Genomic DNA, 19,484 nt, shown 5'->3' with positions numbered 1-19,484 from the left:
TAAGCAATATAGAAAAACAAGGTACAATGGAAGTTATATGAAAAAGAAAGTAAGAACAAACCTAGTGAAATAAATAATGTTGTGTTTCAACTCCTCCAAAATTCCAGAAAGTAACATATATTACATAATCTCATGAGCCTACTGTTGTAGGAGTACACAGTCTCCCACTTATGTGCCATTACATATTCTCCCTAATAGTATTTTTGGCTAATAATAAGAGTGAATAACTGGTTGCCAGTAGACAATTGCCAAGAAACTGTAAATCCCCAGATGTCCAAAAGATAAAGTAATAGAATACCTCATTAGCCACTCCACCCTATAATTTATCACAGTACTAGCTTGTTATTCACAGCATCGCCCACATGTGTGTGTATCACATGTACTGCACACATCCATTCCTCAATGAACTCTCTAAACATCTCCTCTTCCTCCTCTTTACATCCATCTTACCCTCCCAACTCTCTATCTACTCCTCCTCCACCCTTTCTCTGTCCACTCCTCTTCAACCTCTCTCTGTCCATCTACTCCTCCTCCTCTACATCTATATTATCCTCATCCCTCTCTCTGTTCATATCCTCCCCCCCCCCTCTCTTTGTCCATCTCCTCATTGCCCCCCCCCTCTCTCTCTCTGACCACTACCTCCTGCCCTCCCCCCCCCCCCCCCCCCAAGCTTAAGGTCCAGTTCTATTTGCCTGTGGTCACTAAAAATTTGGAATTGGTTTAAAACTGACACATCCTGCATAATTTGTTTGTCCTTTGACAGAGCACAGTCAATATAATTTTTTATTTCATGTAATCCTATCTATGCCTATTTTCGGATTCGATTTTTCTTGAGAAATGTATGAAGTTTATTAATATAGCAGCTCCCAGCAGCCACTAGGCCAAGAGTCTCCCTAGAGGGAACAATTAACATCATTCATGGAATCAAATCCCAATTATCCCACTGAAGAGTAATTTCTCAACTTTGTCCCCATTTATGCATTAAAGTTGATTATTAGTATACTACAGTGTGAATTACTTCTGTTTAACAATCCTTGTAACTTGCCGTAAAGGTCTTCAATTTCATCATCAAAGTTGCAAGGTTGTTGAAGCATAAACTTATACTATTTCCAGTGAGTAATTTTATTGGTTTTTAATACTATTCTTGTTCTTCTGCCTGAGATTCCTTCAATACCAACAATGGTGTCTGTAGTGTGGATTGGAGAGCTGCCCTTCTGTCTCTCTTCATCGAACTGAAGATTACTTGGGTCACTGCATCATAGGACTATGTATTGTGTGAAGGGGTAAGGTGACGGATGGGACATGAGATAGGTGGAACATTTTGGAACACACTTTGTCTGTATCCTCTGCTGGGACCTGTATGGCTAAGGACAGCCTACTAATGACTATGCCACTGCCTGTGTAGCATCATGTGAACACTTAAAACACTCACCAACATAGTCAATGCTATTATATAAAGAGTCAGCCCTGGAGATGGACATATACATATATGAAGTATTCTTGAAGTTAATTTCCATAATTATTAGAGTAGATTAGCGCTAGTCAAAATTTGTCCTTAGGAAAGTTTACAGAAGTTGTTTGCTGTGTCTCAATCTGAGCGTTAATATAGAACTTCCGCATTTCTGAAAACTCTCATGTCATGATAGTATTTACAGAATATTATGTGTCAGTGAATAAATTATGAGTGCAACAGTTTTCTGGTAGCCAAGCTGTGGTGTCCTTCAATCAGCATACCAGCAAGGTCACCCTTTAGTGAGACCAAAGTGCCAATTTGTTTATGAACATAAGAAGGTCTAACTATGGGATCAGGGCTCTTGACTGCATTTTCTTTCATTGTCAGAACACAAAACTTAGCACATGAAGATATTATGCAACTCCAACAGAATTTTGAGATCTATGGAAGTTGTAAGAAGAAAATTAAAAATCCATAAGAACTCATAGTTGATGGTATGTGAAAGTGTCACATACAGCTGAAATGTAGGAAAGTTCTGCTAAACATTACTATTAATAGCAAATTGAAACATTAGTTCCAAATCCATGACAAATAGGAAAGCTGGAGTTTAACATCTCTTCAACAAAGGCACCACCTGAGATGAAGGGATAGATCAACTCAAACAGGAAGACAATGGGGAGACAACCACAACCTGCTGTAAAGAACAACCACAGCTTTCCAGTCCAGGCCACATTTGGGTTATATACAAGACAGCAAAAAATTGTATCTCTGAACAGTACAAACCCACCCCTTAACCTGCACTGCTGTTCATTGAATCTTTGAGTCCAGCTCTCAATGCATTGTTCTCCTTTTGTTTTAAGACCACCACTACTCTACTCACAGTGTTCAGAAGAAGAGTTGGGGAAAACTGAAGAGCTGTATTCAAAAGGAGAGAAGCATCAGTTATTCATACTTCAGCTGCATTGTAGCACCAAATAAATAAACACAGAAACAACCAAAATTTCACTTTCTGAAGGAACCCATTCCATTATCAGACAATTCTGCAGTCCTGAATAGAAATTACTTGCATTTAATCAATATGGTTGTAAAAGAGAAAATCAAAACTTACTGCAAGGTAATCATAATAACAATCTGAGCTGGATTCCATGTCAATGTCACTGACTGTAAAATTGATTCGATGATTAGTGTCAACTTCAATCAGCCACATGCAGTCATCATAGGGGTCATAATTGTTTGGATAATTGCTTGAATGAATTGACCCTTTTGGAGTCGTTAAATGACCACCACAACCTGAAAATAATGAAAAGTAATTCATTTTATGACATAATCCCTAGACTGTCTTCATCTTTTTCATTTTACATTTGCAGAACAGTGTAAACACGAATAATGGAACTGAAGATGTTTCTTACAGCATACATGGAACACTCATTTACACAACTGAAATTATTTCAAAAGCTTGATAAGTACATATGAAATATGTAAGTGCAAAGTGCTGTACTATTTGAAAGATCTAGTATATTCTGCCACATTTACAAAGATATTCATTCCAAAAAATACCTAAAAAACTGATATAGAGATGTACTAAATCAGCCATTCAAACTGCACTTTGAAAACAAAAGGAAAATGTATACTTTACTTACTGGTATCATATACAAGCATCTGGAATCGCCAATCAATGAATCAACATGTGTTGTACCCATTCTTTAAAACTCATGTTAATAGTAATAACACTTGAACAATTATTTTATTACTGTAGATATTAATGTACACATTTAAAACGATTTTCAAATTATGTTGGAACAACTACTGAATGGCAGTTACTTCATTGGTTATGATAAAAATGGCTTACGTGATGCTACTGTCTTATAAGAAGCTTTAAAGCCTCTACCAGAATAAACCCAGTCACTGACAAATCGAATAAACATATTATTTCCAGATGATGAGTAGTTCATTGCTTTTTCTTGGGTATGACAGAGCTGGGTGAGTTGGGGTGCTGTGTCATCTATACCACCATATATCTGTAAAAAAAAAGCTCTAATTAGCAACAGATCAAAATGCTCAATAGAGAGGATTTAAGAAGAAACTAGTCAAAATACTATTCTTCACATTCAGAAACCACTGATATGCACTGCTAATTTGTCAGTGAGTGATAGAGCATTTTCAAAAATATTGAAATTTTCAATAGTTGAAACACAAGGAAAATAACTAATTGGTGATCTGTTTCACTGGTGCCAGCTTTACACAAAGGGAGATTTTTATCATAGTTATTACAGATTTCCATTATCACACATTTAAATCAACCATTGAAAAACAGTTTTTTGAGTGGAAAATATAGAGAAGAAGCAATTACACACAAGTACTATAAAGCGAACTAAGTACAAAGATTCATAATAAACAAAAATAACTTCAATCCATTTAATATATCAACAATAATAATCAATTTTTTTTAAAAATGTAATTGGATGGATAAAAATCTACTCATCAAGCAGCGGCAGCAGAAAACATATATAAAAGTTAAACAAATGTGCAAGCTTTTGGAGCCAGTGGCTCCTTCTTCTGTCAGAAGGCCTGAAGAGGAAGGAAGAAGGATGAAGGAGAAGAATTAGTGAGGTTTAGGAAATGGAGAAAGTTCAGGAAAGTCACCTTCAACCCTGGGTCAGAGCAGACTGATTGGACAGGATGGTTGGGTACTCCAGTGGACGAGATTTGAAAAACTTAGACCTTACAAATGGAAGGTAGCATAATATGCAAGACAGAGATTACTGACAAAATATCATGGAAGAGTTAATAAGAGCAGAAAGCTATGTGCATTGTATGTAGTAAAGGTAGAATGTGGGGAAAAACAGGCAGATCTGAGGAGAAATACTGAGACTGAAGAAATTAGCATAAATCAAGACAAGTGGGTGGTGAAACCAAGAGCAACATCTTAAAGTCACTTCACACCTGTTGAGTTCTGAGAAAATTGTGTCTGGGGAAGAATCCTGATGGTAGATGTCATGCAACAGACACTGTGCTCATGACTTGTCATGTTGAAGAGCATGCTCTGCAACAGGATATTGTGTCTTGTGAGTATACACCCTCTATCAATGTCCATCAATCTTAAATGATAAAATGGTAATCCTCATACCAATGAAAAAGGTCAAACAGTGTTTACATAATAGTTGGTACATGACATGTGTCTTTCCACAGGTGTGTATGCCTTTCTAGTATATGTTTTGCCAGTCAGGGGGCTTGTATAGCTGGTGGTAGGATGGTGCATAGGCCAAGTCTTACAGGGGGCACACTCACAGGGGTAGGAGCCATAAGGCTGGGAAAAGGGAGCAGAAGGAGCATGGAGTTTAATTCATACCCTTGCAGAAGTAATTGATTAATACATTCAGAACCAAGATAATACTTCTAAGCTGTTTTTTCAAGGGATAAGATGTACCAGGGCTGGAGGTGATGACATGGTAAATGTGCATCTGAAACTGGCATAATTACATCCAGTGAAGGTTGAGTGAGAGTTTTGGTTTACTGTTTTTAAGAGTCTGCATTGGAACAAAAATGTTCACCTCAAATGATAAGGTTGAATGGGAGGGATCATATCACATGGAATGGATGGCAACTGTCAAAATACAAGTTCTGTTGTTTTTAGTGGGTTTAATGTGAACAGAAATGTGTAGCTAATTCTTACTGAGGATGAGGTCAACATGAAGAAAAGTGGCATGGGAGTTGGAATAGGATCAAGTGAAATCTAATAAGGAGAAGGTATTTAGAGATTCCAGAAATTTTAACAAATCAGCATCACCATAAGTTCATATGGCAAAGATGTCATCAACACATCTAAATCAAACCAGGTCCTGAAGTTTTATGGATCCCAGGACAGCCCAAGGGACCCATGAAAATTTGGCATAGGATGGAGACGTGCTGGCTCTCATGGCCATGTACCTAATCTGTTTGTATGTCTGTTCCTCAGAAATACAGCAGTTGTTAGAAACTATGGAGTTGATTAAGGTGAGCAGGAAATAAGTCATAGATTTGGAACCACAAGGACATTGATCAAGGTAATATCCATCAGCAGACTGACCAATTACATGGGAGATTTTTGTACAGAAAGTCATGGCATCAATGGTAAGAAGTTGATTAAGATGAACAGGAAGCACTTCACAAGGTTTGAAATGAGGGAGGCACAAGTGACGCTAAAGTTCAACAGCAGACAGAAAATGTACATGGAGGATGTTGGTATACAGCGAGGTGGCATCAGTGGTGAAAAGCAAGGTGTGTGATGGGAGCAGGATGGGAACAGATTTCAGATGATCTAGGAAATGGTTGGTCTCTTGAACATACATAGGAAGTCTCTGTACTACAGGCTGCACATGGTGATCAACTAAGGTAGATATTTGTTAAGTGGGTGTTTTGAAGCTGGCAACTATGGGATGGGGAGTGTGTTGAATTTGTGGACCTTTGTTGTTGTTGTTGTGGTCTTCAGTTCTGAGACTGGTTTGATGCAGTTCTCCATGCTACTCTATCTTGTGCAAGCTTCTTCATCTCCCAGTACCTACTGCAACCTACATTCTTCTGAATCTGCTCAGTCTATTCATCTCTTTGTCTCCTTCTATGATTTTTACCCTCCACACTGCCCTCCAATACTAAATTGGTGACGCCTTGATGCCTCAGAACATGTCCTACCAACCGATCCCTTCTTCTAATCAAGTTGTGCCACAAACTCTTATTCTCCCCCATTCTATTCAACACCTCCTCATTAGTTATGTGATCTACCCATTTAATCTTCAGCATTCTTCTGTAGCACCACATTTCGAAAGCTTCTATTCTCTTCTTGTCTAAATTATTTATCGCCCATGTTTCACTTTCATACATGGCTACACTCCATACAAATACTTTCAGAAACAACTTCCTTACACTTAAATTTATACTCGATGTTAACAAGTTTCTCTTCCTCAGAAATGCTTTCCATGCCATTGCCAGTCTACATTTTATATCCTCTCTACTTGACCATCATCAGTTATTTTGCTCCTCAAATAGCAAAACTCCTTTACTACTTTAAGTGTCTCACTCCCTAATCTAATTCCCGCAGCATCACCCGACTTACTTTGACTACATTCCACTATCCTAGTTTTGCTTTTGTTGGTGTTCATCTTATATCCTCCTTTCAAGACACTGTCCATTCCATTCAACTGTTCTTCCAAGTCCTTTGCTGTCTCTGACAGAATTACAATGCCATCGGCTAACCTCAAAGCTTTTATTTCTTCTCCATAGATTTTAATATCTACTCCAAATTTTTCTTTTGTTTCCTTTACTGCTTGTTCAATATACAGATTGAATAACATTAGGGAGAGGCTACTACCCTGTATCTCTCCCTTTCCAACCACTGCTTCCCTTACATGCCCCTCGACTCTTATAATTGCCATCTGGTTTGTGTACAAATTGTAAATAGCCTTTCGCTATCTGTATTTTACCACTGCCACCTTCAGAATTTGAAAGAGTATTCCAGTCAACGTTGTCAAAAGCTTTCTCTAAGCCTACAAATGCTAGAAATGTAGATTTTCCTTTCCTTAATCTACCTTCTAAGATAAGTCATCGAGTCAGTATTACCTCACGTGTTCCAATATTTCTACGGAATCCAAATTGATCTTCCCCGAGGTCGGCTTCTACCTGTTTTTCCATTTCTCTGTAAATAATTTGCGTTAGTATTTTGCAGCCATGACTTACTAGGCTGATAGTTCTGTAATTTTTACATCTGTCAACACCTGCTTTCTTTGAGATTGGAATTATTATATTCTTCTTAAGTCTGAAGCTATTTCTCCTGTCTCGTACATCTTGCTCACCAGATGGTAGAGTTTTGTCAGGACTGGCTCTCCCAAGGCTGTCAGTAGTTCTAATGGAATGTTGTCTACTCCCGGGGCCTAGTTTCGACTTAGGTCTTTCAGTGCTCTGTCAAACTCTTCACGGAGTATCGTATCCCCCATTTCATCTTCATCTACATCCTCTTCCATTTCCATAATATTGTCCTCAAGTACTTCGCCCTTGTACGGACCCTCTATATACTCGTTATACCTTTCTGCTCTCCCTTCTTTGCTTAGAACTGGGTTTCCACCTGAGCTTTTGATATTCATACAAGTGGTTCTCTTTTCTTCAAAGGTCTCTTTAATTTTCCTGTAGGCAGTATCTATCTTACCCCTAGTGAGATAAGCCTCTACATCCTTACATGTGTCATCTAGCCATCCCTGCTTAGGCATGATGCACTTCCTGTCGATCTCATTTTTGAGACATTTCTATTCCTTTTTGCCTGGTTCATTTACTGCATTCTTATATTTTCTCCTTTCATGAATTAAATTTAATATTTCATCTGTTACCTGAGGATTTCTACTAGCCCTTGTCTTTTTACCTACTTGATCCTCTGCTGTCTTCACTATTTTATGCCTCAAAGATATCCATTCTTCTTCTACTGTATTTCTTTCCCCCATTCCTGTCAATTGTTCCCTTATGCTCTCCCTGAAACTTGGTACAACCTCTGGTTTAGTCAGTTTATCCAGGTCCCTTCTCCTTAAATTCCCATCTTTTTGTAGTTTCTTCAGTTTTAATCTACAGTTCATCACCAATAGATTATGGTCAGAGTCCACATCTGCCCCTGGAAATGTCTTACAATTTAAAACATGGTTCCTAAATCTCTGTCTTACCATTATATAATCTATCTGACAACTTATAGTATCTCCAGGCCTCTTCCGTGTATACAGCCTTCTTTCATGATTCTTGAACCAAGTGTTAGCTATGATTAAGTTATGTTCTGTGCAAAATTCTACCAGGCGGCTTCCTCTTTCATTTCTTACCCCCAATCCATATTCACCTACTACGTTTCCTTCTCTTCTTTTCCCTACTATCGAATTCCATTCACCCATGACTATTAAAATTTCGTCTCCCTTCACTATCTGATGATCCCTTCTTCTAGTCAAGTTGTGCCACAAACTCCTCTTCTCCCCAATTCTATTCAATACCTCCTCATTAGTTATGTGATCTACCCATCTAATCTTCAGCAGTCTTCTGTAGCACCCCATTTTGAAAGCTTCTATTCTCTTCTTGTCCAAACTATTTATCATCCATGTTTCACTTCAATACGTAGCTACACTCCATATAAATACATTAAATACTTTAGAAAGGAGGTAATGCATGGTTTGGGTGGGGTAAGAAGTTATATCGATTGAGGACTTTGTCCTTGTGAGTGGCCAGAAGTTTTAAGGAGGGACTGTAGGTCAGTTTGTATCACAGGGACAGGACCTCTATGGCAGATGCTGTATGTAGAGGAGTCACAGACAGCTGGCATAGATCCTTGCTTGCATACTTCGGTCGACCAAGTACCACACTGGTAGATCTTCTTACTGCTGTGATGATAATGACGGAGTCATCAGGTTTTAGGGAACAATGTGCGTGGAGTTCAGCTGAGGGTGCATCAGGGCCACGTTGTAGGGATCAGTGAAAGGATTGTGAAACAGTACTGGGTACTAGGTGCCTGTTTCTACGCACATGCCATTTGGATTCTTCCCACAGATTTTGTAGAACTCTGAAGGTGGGAACTGGTGTTACAACATGTTCTTCATTATTGCCATCCATCAGGCTTAAATTCAAGTTAATTTCTTCAGCCTCAGCATTACTGCACAACAACTTTTCCTTTTTTCACTTCCTTTTATTTTCTGATTTTGTGACCTGTCTATCCCCCCGCACACACACATGTACACACTATCCCCCACCCCACCCCTCCCCCATGAGATACATTGTGATTTGCTTTCTGCTCTAATAAAACTCTTGCACAATGTTTTATCAGTAATCCTATCTTGCTTATTATCCTATCTTCCACCATTATGCTGTCAGGGTTTCAAATCTCATCTGGTGCTGTCCCCAACAACCAGTCTTCCCTTCTCATCCCATACAATACATCTCCCCAGATGCAGGTTTCTGGGTGACGACTTTTCCAAACCCTCCCATTTTCTAAACTTCACCATTCCTTTTAATTCGTCCCTATTCCTTCCCCTTCAACCCATCTGCTAGAAGAAGGAGCCACTGACCCTGAAATCTTGCACATTCACTTAATCTTTACATAGGTTTTCTCCTGCCACCATTTGGTGACTTGAATTTTCATCCATCCAGTCACATTATATTTTCAAAGATGGATTATTTTCGTTTTTATAGTTATCTCTTGTGGCAATCATTCCTTCTTATGAAATTCCCTTGACAGTTTCATTTACTTTGATCAAATTGTTAACTGTTTTTGACCTTATGTGCTGGTTTGCTCATTTATTTACCTTACCACCTATACCATCCATCATCTTGACCCTACATCTTCTCTAGTACTGATTTCTGTGCACTTAGATGGAACCATTGTTATTTACAAATTTGCATGTTATACTTTGCTTATGGTTCATTACACTTCTTGATCATGTGTCACAGAATTATTTGCAAATTTGACATCATTTTCTTTTCACTGACTACTTACCTTGCTTGTATTTGATACTTTCACGTTTTTGTGCATTTATTTTTCACCAAACTGCGCTGATTGAGTGTTACTGCCTGCATTATTTTATTTTCAAAACACATAAGATGCCATTGTTTCCAATGAATTCCTCTTTCTGTTTGCAGTGTTTTTAAGCTTCTGTCTGCTTTTACATCTTTTCCATAATCTTTCCCCATCACAATTTATTACTGTAATTTTTTCCTATCACTTTTTTTTCATAATTTTTGTGATTTTTTTTCCTGTCACAGTTTTTCACATCATACAGCCCACTTTTCTGGCAATAAATTATCACCCACTCATTACTTCTTGTTTATCCTTGTCTTTTCTCATGATTTTCGTAAAAATTTTTATAAATTTTTCAGATTTTTTTTTTCTCTGGCCCTTGCCCTTTCTTGTCTTCATTTTTTCCCTTAGTTTTCTCCCTCTGCTTCCTTTTTTTGACACTCCCACCATCTGTAACACTCCTAACCCTCCTCTATTGAAATGATGAATCCCATCGCATATTATATTCAGTTCATTTGAAAACATGCTCTTCCTCTATAAAAACTAAGCTCCCACATTGTGTTCCTTAAAATCTGCCTGTCCCTGGGAGTTACCACCAAAGGCCTAATGTTGAAAGTCCCTGTCCCTTGATGTAATCCTACTCTACACCATCTCTTTTACAGTTTAAAATATAGTAATCTATTGCATTTACCATGCTAGTTTGTAACCTGTATGCATCATCTGCCCATTTCCACTCCACCAGAGTTCTCTCATACAAAATCCTGCAGTTATCTGCTCCTCACGTTTACTTGGATAGTATCATCTGCTAAAGCAACCTCTAACTGCAACAACAGGTCAAACCTCACCTCAACAAGCTATCCTACCTTCTCCTAAACTACCTCAACAGTGGATTTTCCCTTCCTAACTCTCTCCCTAACAGCCATGCCATCAACCACCACTCCGCTCCCACAAACTGAGATTGGTCAACCTTCCTAACTCCCCCAGCCTTCACCACTGCCTCCTAGAGCAATGATAACTCATGATCATAAGAACCATTCACAGCAGCAGTGTTCTCAACCTCTCATCTAAGGCACTCTCCCCTCCTGAATCATTTCTATTATCCAAGGGTCTCATTTTCAGTCCTACACATGCATTTAACAATGCTGCTTTGGCCAAATCTGTACTTTCCTTCACACATAATGTCAAATGGAAATAGCACTTTGCAATCCAATCCCAAAATATTTCCAACAGCAAACCTGATATTGAACCATGTCTTGAACAGTTCGAACTGCGATCCTAACTTGATTCACTGTCACTACCTCAAAATCATCCCTTACAAGCCTTCCAAGAATTCCTTACATCCAGCTTAGCTTCATAACCATTCCTCAGGTACCTACAAATATCTAACTTGTCCTCTTCAGAGATCCAGGCTCTTCATTTTCTAAAAAGTGATGGCTCCATCATTATCCTCCAAGCACACATGGTATCTGTCACTGTGGTACTTGATCGATGGGACTATATAAGATAGGGTCTACGTCAGCTGTCTGACACCAATACGTACAGCATTTGCCATCAGGGTCCCATGCCTGTGATATAAAGTGACCTACAGTCCCTCCTTAAAACTTTGGGCCACTCACAATAACTAAAACTTCAATCCACAGAACTTCTCACCCTACAAAAACCACACATGCTCACCTTTTACCTTATTAGAATCCATAAACCCAATCACACTGGTCCTCCCACAGTTGCTGCCTTCAAAGCACCCACCAAACATACGGCTGCCTTAGTTGATCAACATCTGCAGCCCATGGTACAAAGACATTTGCCTGTCACCATGAATGCCACCTCCCTCTATACCATAATCTCCTGCATACATGGTCTGTCCACTGCTGAACATTATCTCAACAATTGACCACCTGATTCCAAATCTATGACATCCTTCCAGCTTGCCTGATCAACTTTATAATTACCAACAACTACTTTACCTCTGAGGGTCAGACATACAAACATATCTGGTGCAGAATCATGGGAGTCATGGAAACCAGGATGGCTCCTTTCCTTGCCAATCCTTTCTTGGGTTGCTGAGAAGGTCCTTTCCTGGGATCCAGTGGGCTTCAGCCACTGGTTTGGTCTAAATACATTTATGATGTCATTGCCATATGGACTCATGGTGAGCCTGACCTGTGAAAATTTTTGGAATCTTCTAATACACTCTCCTAGTTAAATTTCACTTGGTGCTATTCCAAATACCATATTACTTTTCTTGATGTTGACCTCATCTTCACCAAGGGTCAGCTACAAGCTTCTTTTCACAAAAAACCTACCAGCAAACAACAGTACTTACATTCTGACAGCTGCCATCCTCTCCATGACAAATGTTCCATCTCATACAGTCTTATCATTCGAGGCAACTGTATTTGTTTAGATGCTGACTCTTAACAGCAATACACCACCATTCAAACACAGCCTTCAATGGATATAATTGCCCCCGAACAAGTTCAAACATACATTTACTGGGCCATCACGTCCAACCCTGGTAAGTCTGATCCGCCTGAAAAACAGCTTAGGAGTACAGCTCTTGTCATTCAGTATTTTCTTGGTTCTGAATGTACTAATCAGCTTTTTCAATAAAGCTATGACTTCCTAAAATTGTGGGCTGAAACAAGATCCATTCTGTCTAAGATTTTGCCCACCACAACCAGAAAGCTTTTCAGTTCACCCCCAATCTCCACAACATCACGGTCAGACCTTATGCTCCTTCTGCCCCCATTTCCTTACCCTACGGCTCCTGCATCTGTTATTGTCCTCACTGTAAGACACCCTATGCACCCTACTGCCACCACCTAAACCACCCCCATAATTGGCAAATCACATACTATCAAAGGCACAGCCACCTGTGAAACAACACGTCTTGTACCAGCTGTTATGTAAACACTGTTTGACCTTTTAAATTGGTATGGCTACCACCAAGTTGTCAGCCTACAGATGCCATTTTCTCATGACTCTGCACTTGACAACTGGCGTTGCAGTTCCTTGGTAATCGCCACCCACCTGGCCTTAATTTGAGAAAAATTTATTCAGTCTCACCATTTGTGCTCAGTAATTATTCCTTTCTTCACTTCCTTTCAGTTTTCTGTACCTCTTACTTTCTGACTTGTCTATCCTCCCACTCCCCACCCCCCTCCCCTACGACATACAATGCATTTAGCCTTCTGCTCTTATTAACTCTTGCATAACATTTTGTCAGTAATCTGTATCTTGCTGATTATCCCATCTTCCACCTTTCAGCTCTCTGGCTTTCAAATCTCATCAGCTGCAGTCCTCGATAATCATTCTTTCTTTCTCATCCCATGAGATAAGTCTCCCCTGATGCAGAGTTCTGTGTGACTTTTCCAAACATTCCCCATTCCCCTCTTTTTCCTTCATCCCTCTATCTTTCCCTTCAACCCATCTACCAGAAGAAGGAGCTTAAAAATACCCTTAAAGTCTATATGTGTGCATTCTCGTGCTGCCATTTGGTTAGTACATTTTTTTATCTATCCAGTTACACTATATTTTCAAAAACTGATTAATTTCTTTGGTATATTAAATTATTATTACTATTGTTACTATTATTTAGCATCGGGCTAACACACTGAATTGTCAAGATATACACAGAGATATATACATAAGTACAAATGAGAAACAATGTGCTTCACAAGGTTACATGTTTAAATGCATGTCTGAAATAACAGACACTTTTGACAAGCCACAGGTGTCCAAATTTTTCAAAATTAATTTGCTGACTGCAAATTCCTTGACATCGGCTGTATTAGGTACAGACCTATTACTCAATAATGAGATATGAACATTTGTGTTGGTTCGAGTCCTGGTCTGGCACAAATTTTCTTACAACACTAATGGGTAGTATCTCTGTATCTTTGGATAGTAGCTCTGTACCTAATGCAGCTGATGCCAAGAATTCACAGTCAGCAAATAATTTCAAAGGATACATATATTTCATAACTGAGAGTCTAGTTTTACAATCTACTGCACAGCCTTTGGTGTTGTTATCAGGAAATCTTCACATTGCCATGCTTGTATCTGACTGTCACTGAAAATGTGATGTTTAGTCTGGTGGGAAGGTCTGTTGTCACAATTCTGATTGGGTAGCTTGTTCCACTTGTGGAATATATCGCTGCACCTGCCATGGGTCATTTGGATACAATTTGGGGCAATTCAGTCTTGTGAAACCCACTTGGGAGCTTAGTGCCTGAGGCAAAGTTATGCAGATACACGTCTGTTACTGCTTTACACCAATCTTCCCATTCTTTGAGAGACTTAAGACCTCTCATAACCATGTCAGAAGCATCATGTGGAGTAGGATGTTGTGATTGCAACCTTTTAAGATTTTAATGTCACAGTTCCTTATATGTGTATGGTTTAGGATTTCTGGAGATCTTTTTGTATTCTCTCATAAGAACACTAGGCTTGCGCAAATCAGATGGCATAATACAGGTTAACAGTGCAATCCAACGAACTGGTTTTGTTTGGACTAGGTTTGAGGCTCCAGATTTTGAAATAAGCCTCCTACAGATATGACTGTGACCAGCACCCCTTCTGTCAGATCCAGTACTTTATGTTGTATGGCAAGAACTAGGTCGTAGGCATAGCAGAACTTTCTGGACAAACTGTCAGAAAGTTCATGTGGGTAGAAGTGAAAGAGTACTGCTACACCTCTGATTCTTGGAGAAATTTACTGTTGATCTTTCTCCCTTTGTTTACTATATTTACGATGATTACATTTGCCTCCCAAGTAATGTTAAATGAACAACAGCAATACAGGCAGCCAGACAATCCATTGGATCTCCCGGCAGTCTTACGGAATGGTATATTAACGTCAAAGTTGTTTATTTAGATGTGAACGTCAGAAAATGCTTGTAACGAGAAGAGGAAACTGCATGCAGGTGTTGGAAAAAGCAACTACTTCAGAGACTTACACGTTTGTGCTGACAATACATGACAGATAAATTCTGCAAGCCAAGCACAGAGAGTGTACTGTGTTTCCATTGTTCCGATCCTCTTTTTCTTGGTTACTACTGAAGCTTTTCATGCATTTTGTGACAAATGTTATTAATTTAGATGAAGCGGCTCCATGAAATTTTTACCATGTGACCAGTTTATGTATAAGTTAGTTAGTTTTATCGATATCTGTACTCACTGAAACTCTATCTTTATGTTAATGGTGTGCCATTTGTTTAAATCTGGTGATTCAAAATTGTTTTCAAAATTTGTCCAGTTGCAAATGATGAAAGTGTCACTTTGGAAAACAGGTAATGTAATGTCAATGAGTTAGCAAATAGGGTATTTAAATGAATTGAACAGAAAGTGAACATCTGTTGTGTTGCGTAAGGCATTGTCAGTGCACGCATAATTCAGGGTATATACAAGGATAAGGAAAAACTTAGCGGATTCCCAGGGAATTCCTGGTTAAAAACACACATTTTACCAGGTGTATACTTTCTCTTTGAACTGTAAAACGTATCAATCCTTTGAATGGTTAAGGTTTTATACGCCAATATAGAGCTCCCAGCATTTTAGTTGGGAAGTGTTTTGGAAAGATCTCTGATGCACAGCAACATGTAAGCGGCATACTTTTGTATTACAAAAGTATAAATTCGAATTACACCAACCACAACATGTTAGTTTCCAATGCACTGAAACATATTGTGATGCAGTTTTGTAAGTCAATCATAGCTCACACAATGTGATCTCACTAGCTGATGTCAGCAGGTATTCAGAGTACCTCATCTCCTACCTCCCGAACTTCACAGAAGCTCTTCTGCAAAACTTACAAGACTAGCACTCCCGCAAGAATGGATACTGTGGAGACATGGCTTAGCCACGGCCTGGGGTATGTTTCCAGAATGAAATTTTCACTCTGTAGTGGAGTGACAGCTTAAAACTGTGTGACAGACTGAGACTCAAACTCAGGACCTTTGCCTTTTGCGCGCAAGTGCTCTACTGACTGAGCTACCCAAGCAAGGCTCACAACCCATTCTTCCAGATTTACTTCCACCAGTGCCTTGGTCTGGCATACAATTTTAATCTGCTACGAAGTTTCATATCAGCTCAGACTGTTTCAGAGTGGAAATTTCATTCTGGAAACTTCCCCTAGGCTATGGCAAAAGCCTGCCTCCACAATATCCTTTCTCCAGGTGGAAGTAAAGGTGTGAGGATGAGTTGTGAGTCATGCTTGTGTATCTCATAATCAGTTGGTAGAGCACCTGCCTACCAAAGTCAAAGCTCTTGAGTTTGAGTCTCAGTCTGGCACACAGTTTTAAACTGCCAGAAAGCTTCATATCAGCACAAATTCTGCTGAGAGTAAAAATTTCATTCAGGTGGAGTATTTATTGCTGTCAGAGGTAGTTTGCCTTGTAGCAAAATTGAAGTAGATAGTTTGTGTGAAATAGTAGGGGAAGAGGTTATACCTGACAATCGGACTAAACTATTAATTGGATCATTTTACTGACCCCCGACTCAGAAGATATAGTTGCTGAACAGTTCAAAGAAAACTTGAGTTTCATTTCCAGTAAGTACCCCACTCATACAATTATAGTTGGTGTTGACTTCAACCTACCCTCCATAGGCTGGAAAAATTATACATTTAAAGCCGGCGGCAGGCATAAAACGTCATCCAAAATTGTACTGAATGCTTTCTCAGAAAATTATGTTGAACAATTAGTTCACGAGCCTACTTCAAGTGTAAATGGTTGTGAAAGCATACTTGACCTTTTAGCAACAAATAATCCTGGACAAATAGGGAGTATTGTGACGATTACAGGGATTAGCGACCACAAGGCAGTTGCTGCTAGACTGAATACCATAACACCTACAACTGTCAAAAAGAAACACAAAGTATATCTATTTAAAAAAGCTGATAAAAGTGCTCTTAATGCCTTTTTAAGAGACAGTCTCCACTCCTTCCGATTTGATCATGTAAGTGTAGAAAAGTTGTGGAATGTTTTCAAAGAGATAGTATATACAGCAACTGAGAGATATATACCACATAAATTAATAAGTGATGGTACTGATCCCCCATGGTACACAAAATGGGTCAGATCATTGTTGCAGAAGCAATGAAAAAAGCATGCCAAATTTAAAAGAATGCAAAATCCCCAAGATTGGCAAAGTTTTGCAGAAGTTTGAAATTTAGCGCATACGTCCAATGCGAGATGCTTTTAATAATTTCTACAATGAAATCTGGCAGAAAACCCAAAGAGATTCTGGTCATACATAAAGCACACCAGTGGCAAGACGCAATGAATACCTTCACTGCGTGATTACAACGGTGAAGTTACTGATGACAGTGCCACTAAAGCAGAGTTATTATACACGGTTTTCTGAAACTCCTTCACCAAAGAAGACGAAGTAAATATTCCTGAATTCCAGTCAAGAACAACTGCCACAATGAGAAACATAGAAGTAGATATCCTCGGTGTAACAAACAAAACAGCTTAAATCACTTAATAAAGGCAAAGCCTCCAGTCCAGATTGTATACCAGTCAGGTTCCTCTCAGAGTGTGCTGATAAAATAGCTCTGTATTCAGCAATTATATACAACAACTTACTCACTGAAAGATCTGTACCTAAAGACTGGAAAATTGCTCAAGTCACACCAATACCCAAAAAGGGAAGTAGGAGTAATCCGCTGAATTACAGGCCTATATCACTAACGTCAATTTGCAGTAGGGTTTTGGGACATATACTGTAGTCGAACATTATGAAGTACCTTGAAGAAAATGATTTATTGACACATAGTCAGTACGGATTCAGAATATATCAATCTTGTGAAACACAACTAGCTCCTTATACTCATGAAGTAATAAGTGCTATTGACAGGGGATGCCAAATTGATTCCATATTTTTAGATTTCCAGAACGCTTTCGACACCATTCCTCACAAGCATCTTCAAACCAAACTGCATGCCTACGGAGTATTGCTTCAGTTGTGCGACTGGATTCGTGATTTCCTGTCAGAAAGGTCGTAGTTCATAGTAATAGATGGAAAGCCATCGAGTAAAACAGAAGTAATATCCGGCGTTCCCCAAGGAAGTGTTATAGGCCCTCTATTGTTCCTGATCTATATTAACGACATAGGAGACAATCTGAGTAGCCATCTTAGATTGTTTGCAGATGATTCTGTCATTTACTGTCTTGTAAAGTCATCAGATGATCAAAATGACTTGCAAAATGATTTAGATAAGATATCTGTATGGTGTGAAAAGTGACAATTAACCATGAATAAAGAAAAGCGTGAAGTTATTCACGTGAGTACTAAAAGAAATCAGCTAAATTTTGACTACGGAATAAGTCACACAAATCTGAAGGCTGTAAATTCAGCTAAGTACTTAGGGATTACAATTACAAATAACCTAAATTGGAACAATCACATAGATAATATTGTGGGTAGAGCAAACCAAAGACTGTGATTCATTGGTAGAACACTTAGAAGGTGCAACAGGTCTACGAAAGAGACTGCTTACACCACACTTGTCCACTCTATTCTGGAGTATTGTGGTGTGGTGTGGGATCCGCATCAGGTGGGACTGACGGATGACATTGAAAAAGTACAAAGAATGGCAGCTCGTTTTGTATTATTGCGAAATAGGGGAGATAATATCACAGATATGATACATGAATTGGAGTGGCAATCATTAAAACAAAGGCGTTTTTCGTTGTTTTCTCCTCCGATTGCGAAAACATTCTGTTGCCACCCACCTACATAGGGAGAAATGATCATGATAAAATGAGAGAAATCAGGGCTCGCACAGAAAAATTTAAGTGCTCTCTTTTCCAGGGTGCTGTTCGAGAGTGGAATGGTAGAGAGACAGCTTGAAGGTGCTGCATTGAACCTTCTGCCAGGCACTTTATTGTGAATAGCAGAGTAATCACATACATGTAGATGTAGATGCAGGTTGTACAGATGGATGGTGGATAATATTGGCTTGTAGCTCATGGAAAACAGATTGACACTTAACAACAATAAAACACAGTGCACGCAGTAATAACAAATGTTATTGTGAGAAGGTGAACAAATAAATAGTGTAATTGAAACACTTAAACTCTTGGGACTGACAACAGATGAAAAGCTCTCTTTCAAGTATGATATTCAGAGTCCTAAAATGCTATTTAAGTTTACTATTTGCACAATCATTACTGCCTCTGATGAAAAGTAAAAGTTTGTTTACTTCGCTTACTTTCACTCTATTACATCCTGCAGTATCATATTCTGAGACAACACTATATGCATTCACAAAGAATATTCTTACACCAGAAAACGGCAATCAGGCCTATCTGCAGCGCCACATCAATAACTTTGTGAAGACCACTGCTGCAGCTCCTTGGAATTTTAGGTTAAGACTTTGGTGACCAAGCCCGAGCACAGCTCAAGCCACAACACTATGTTCATAAGACTGTATAGCTCACATTGAGATTTTCTCAATGCAAGAGCCACCTATCAGTCAAAACCCGAACTCATTTCTTATGAGAACAATGTATGAACATC

At 39.0% G+C, this 19,484-nt stretch overlaps 1 protein-coding gene across 1 annotated transcript in view; it reads right to left on the bottom strand.

Moving 5' to 3' along the window:
• The window catches only part of LOC126100451 (cubilin), a 771,806-nt gene that overhangs the window by 453,396 nt on the left and 298,926 nt on the right, over positions 1–19,484 (bottom strand). The window contains exons 28-29 of the mRNA XM_049911056.1: positions 3,303–3,471; positions 2,562–2,743 (exon numbers count right to left, since the gene is read on the bottom strand). Of these exons, the coding sequence (XP_049767013.1) occupies positions 2,562–2,743; positions 3,303–3,471 (351 nt within the window). The remainder of the gene's footprint in view (positions 1–2,561; positions 2,744–3,302; positions 3,472–19,484) is intronic.

The sequence above is a fragment of the Schistocerca cancellata genome, chromosome 9 (assembly GCF_023864275.1).
Source record: "Schistocerca cancellata isolate TAMUIC-IGC-003103 chromosome 9, iqSchCanc2.1, whole genome shotgun sequence".
Lineage (NCBI taxonomy): Eukaryota > Metazoa > Arthropoda > Insecta > Orthoptera > Acrididae > Schistocerca > Schistocerca cancellata.
Note: the sequence above shows the minus strand (reverse complement) of the source record. Positions and strands in the feature narration are given on the sequence as shown.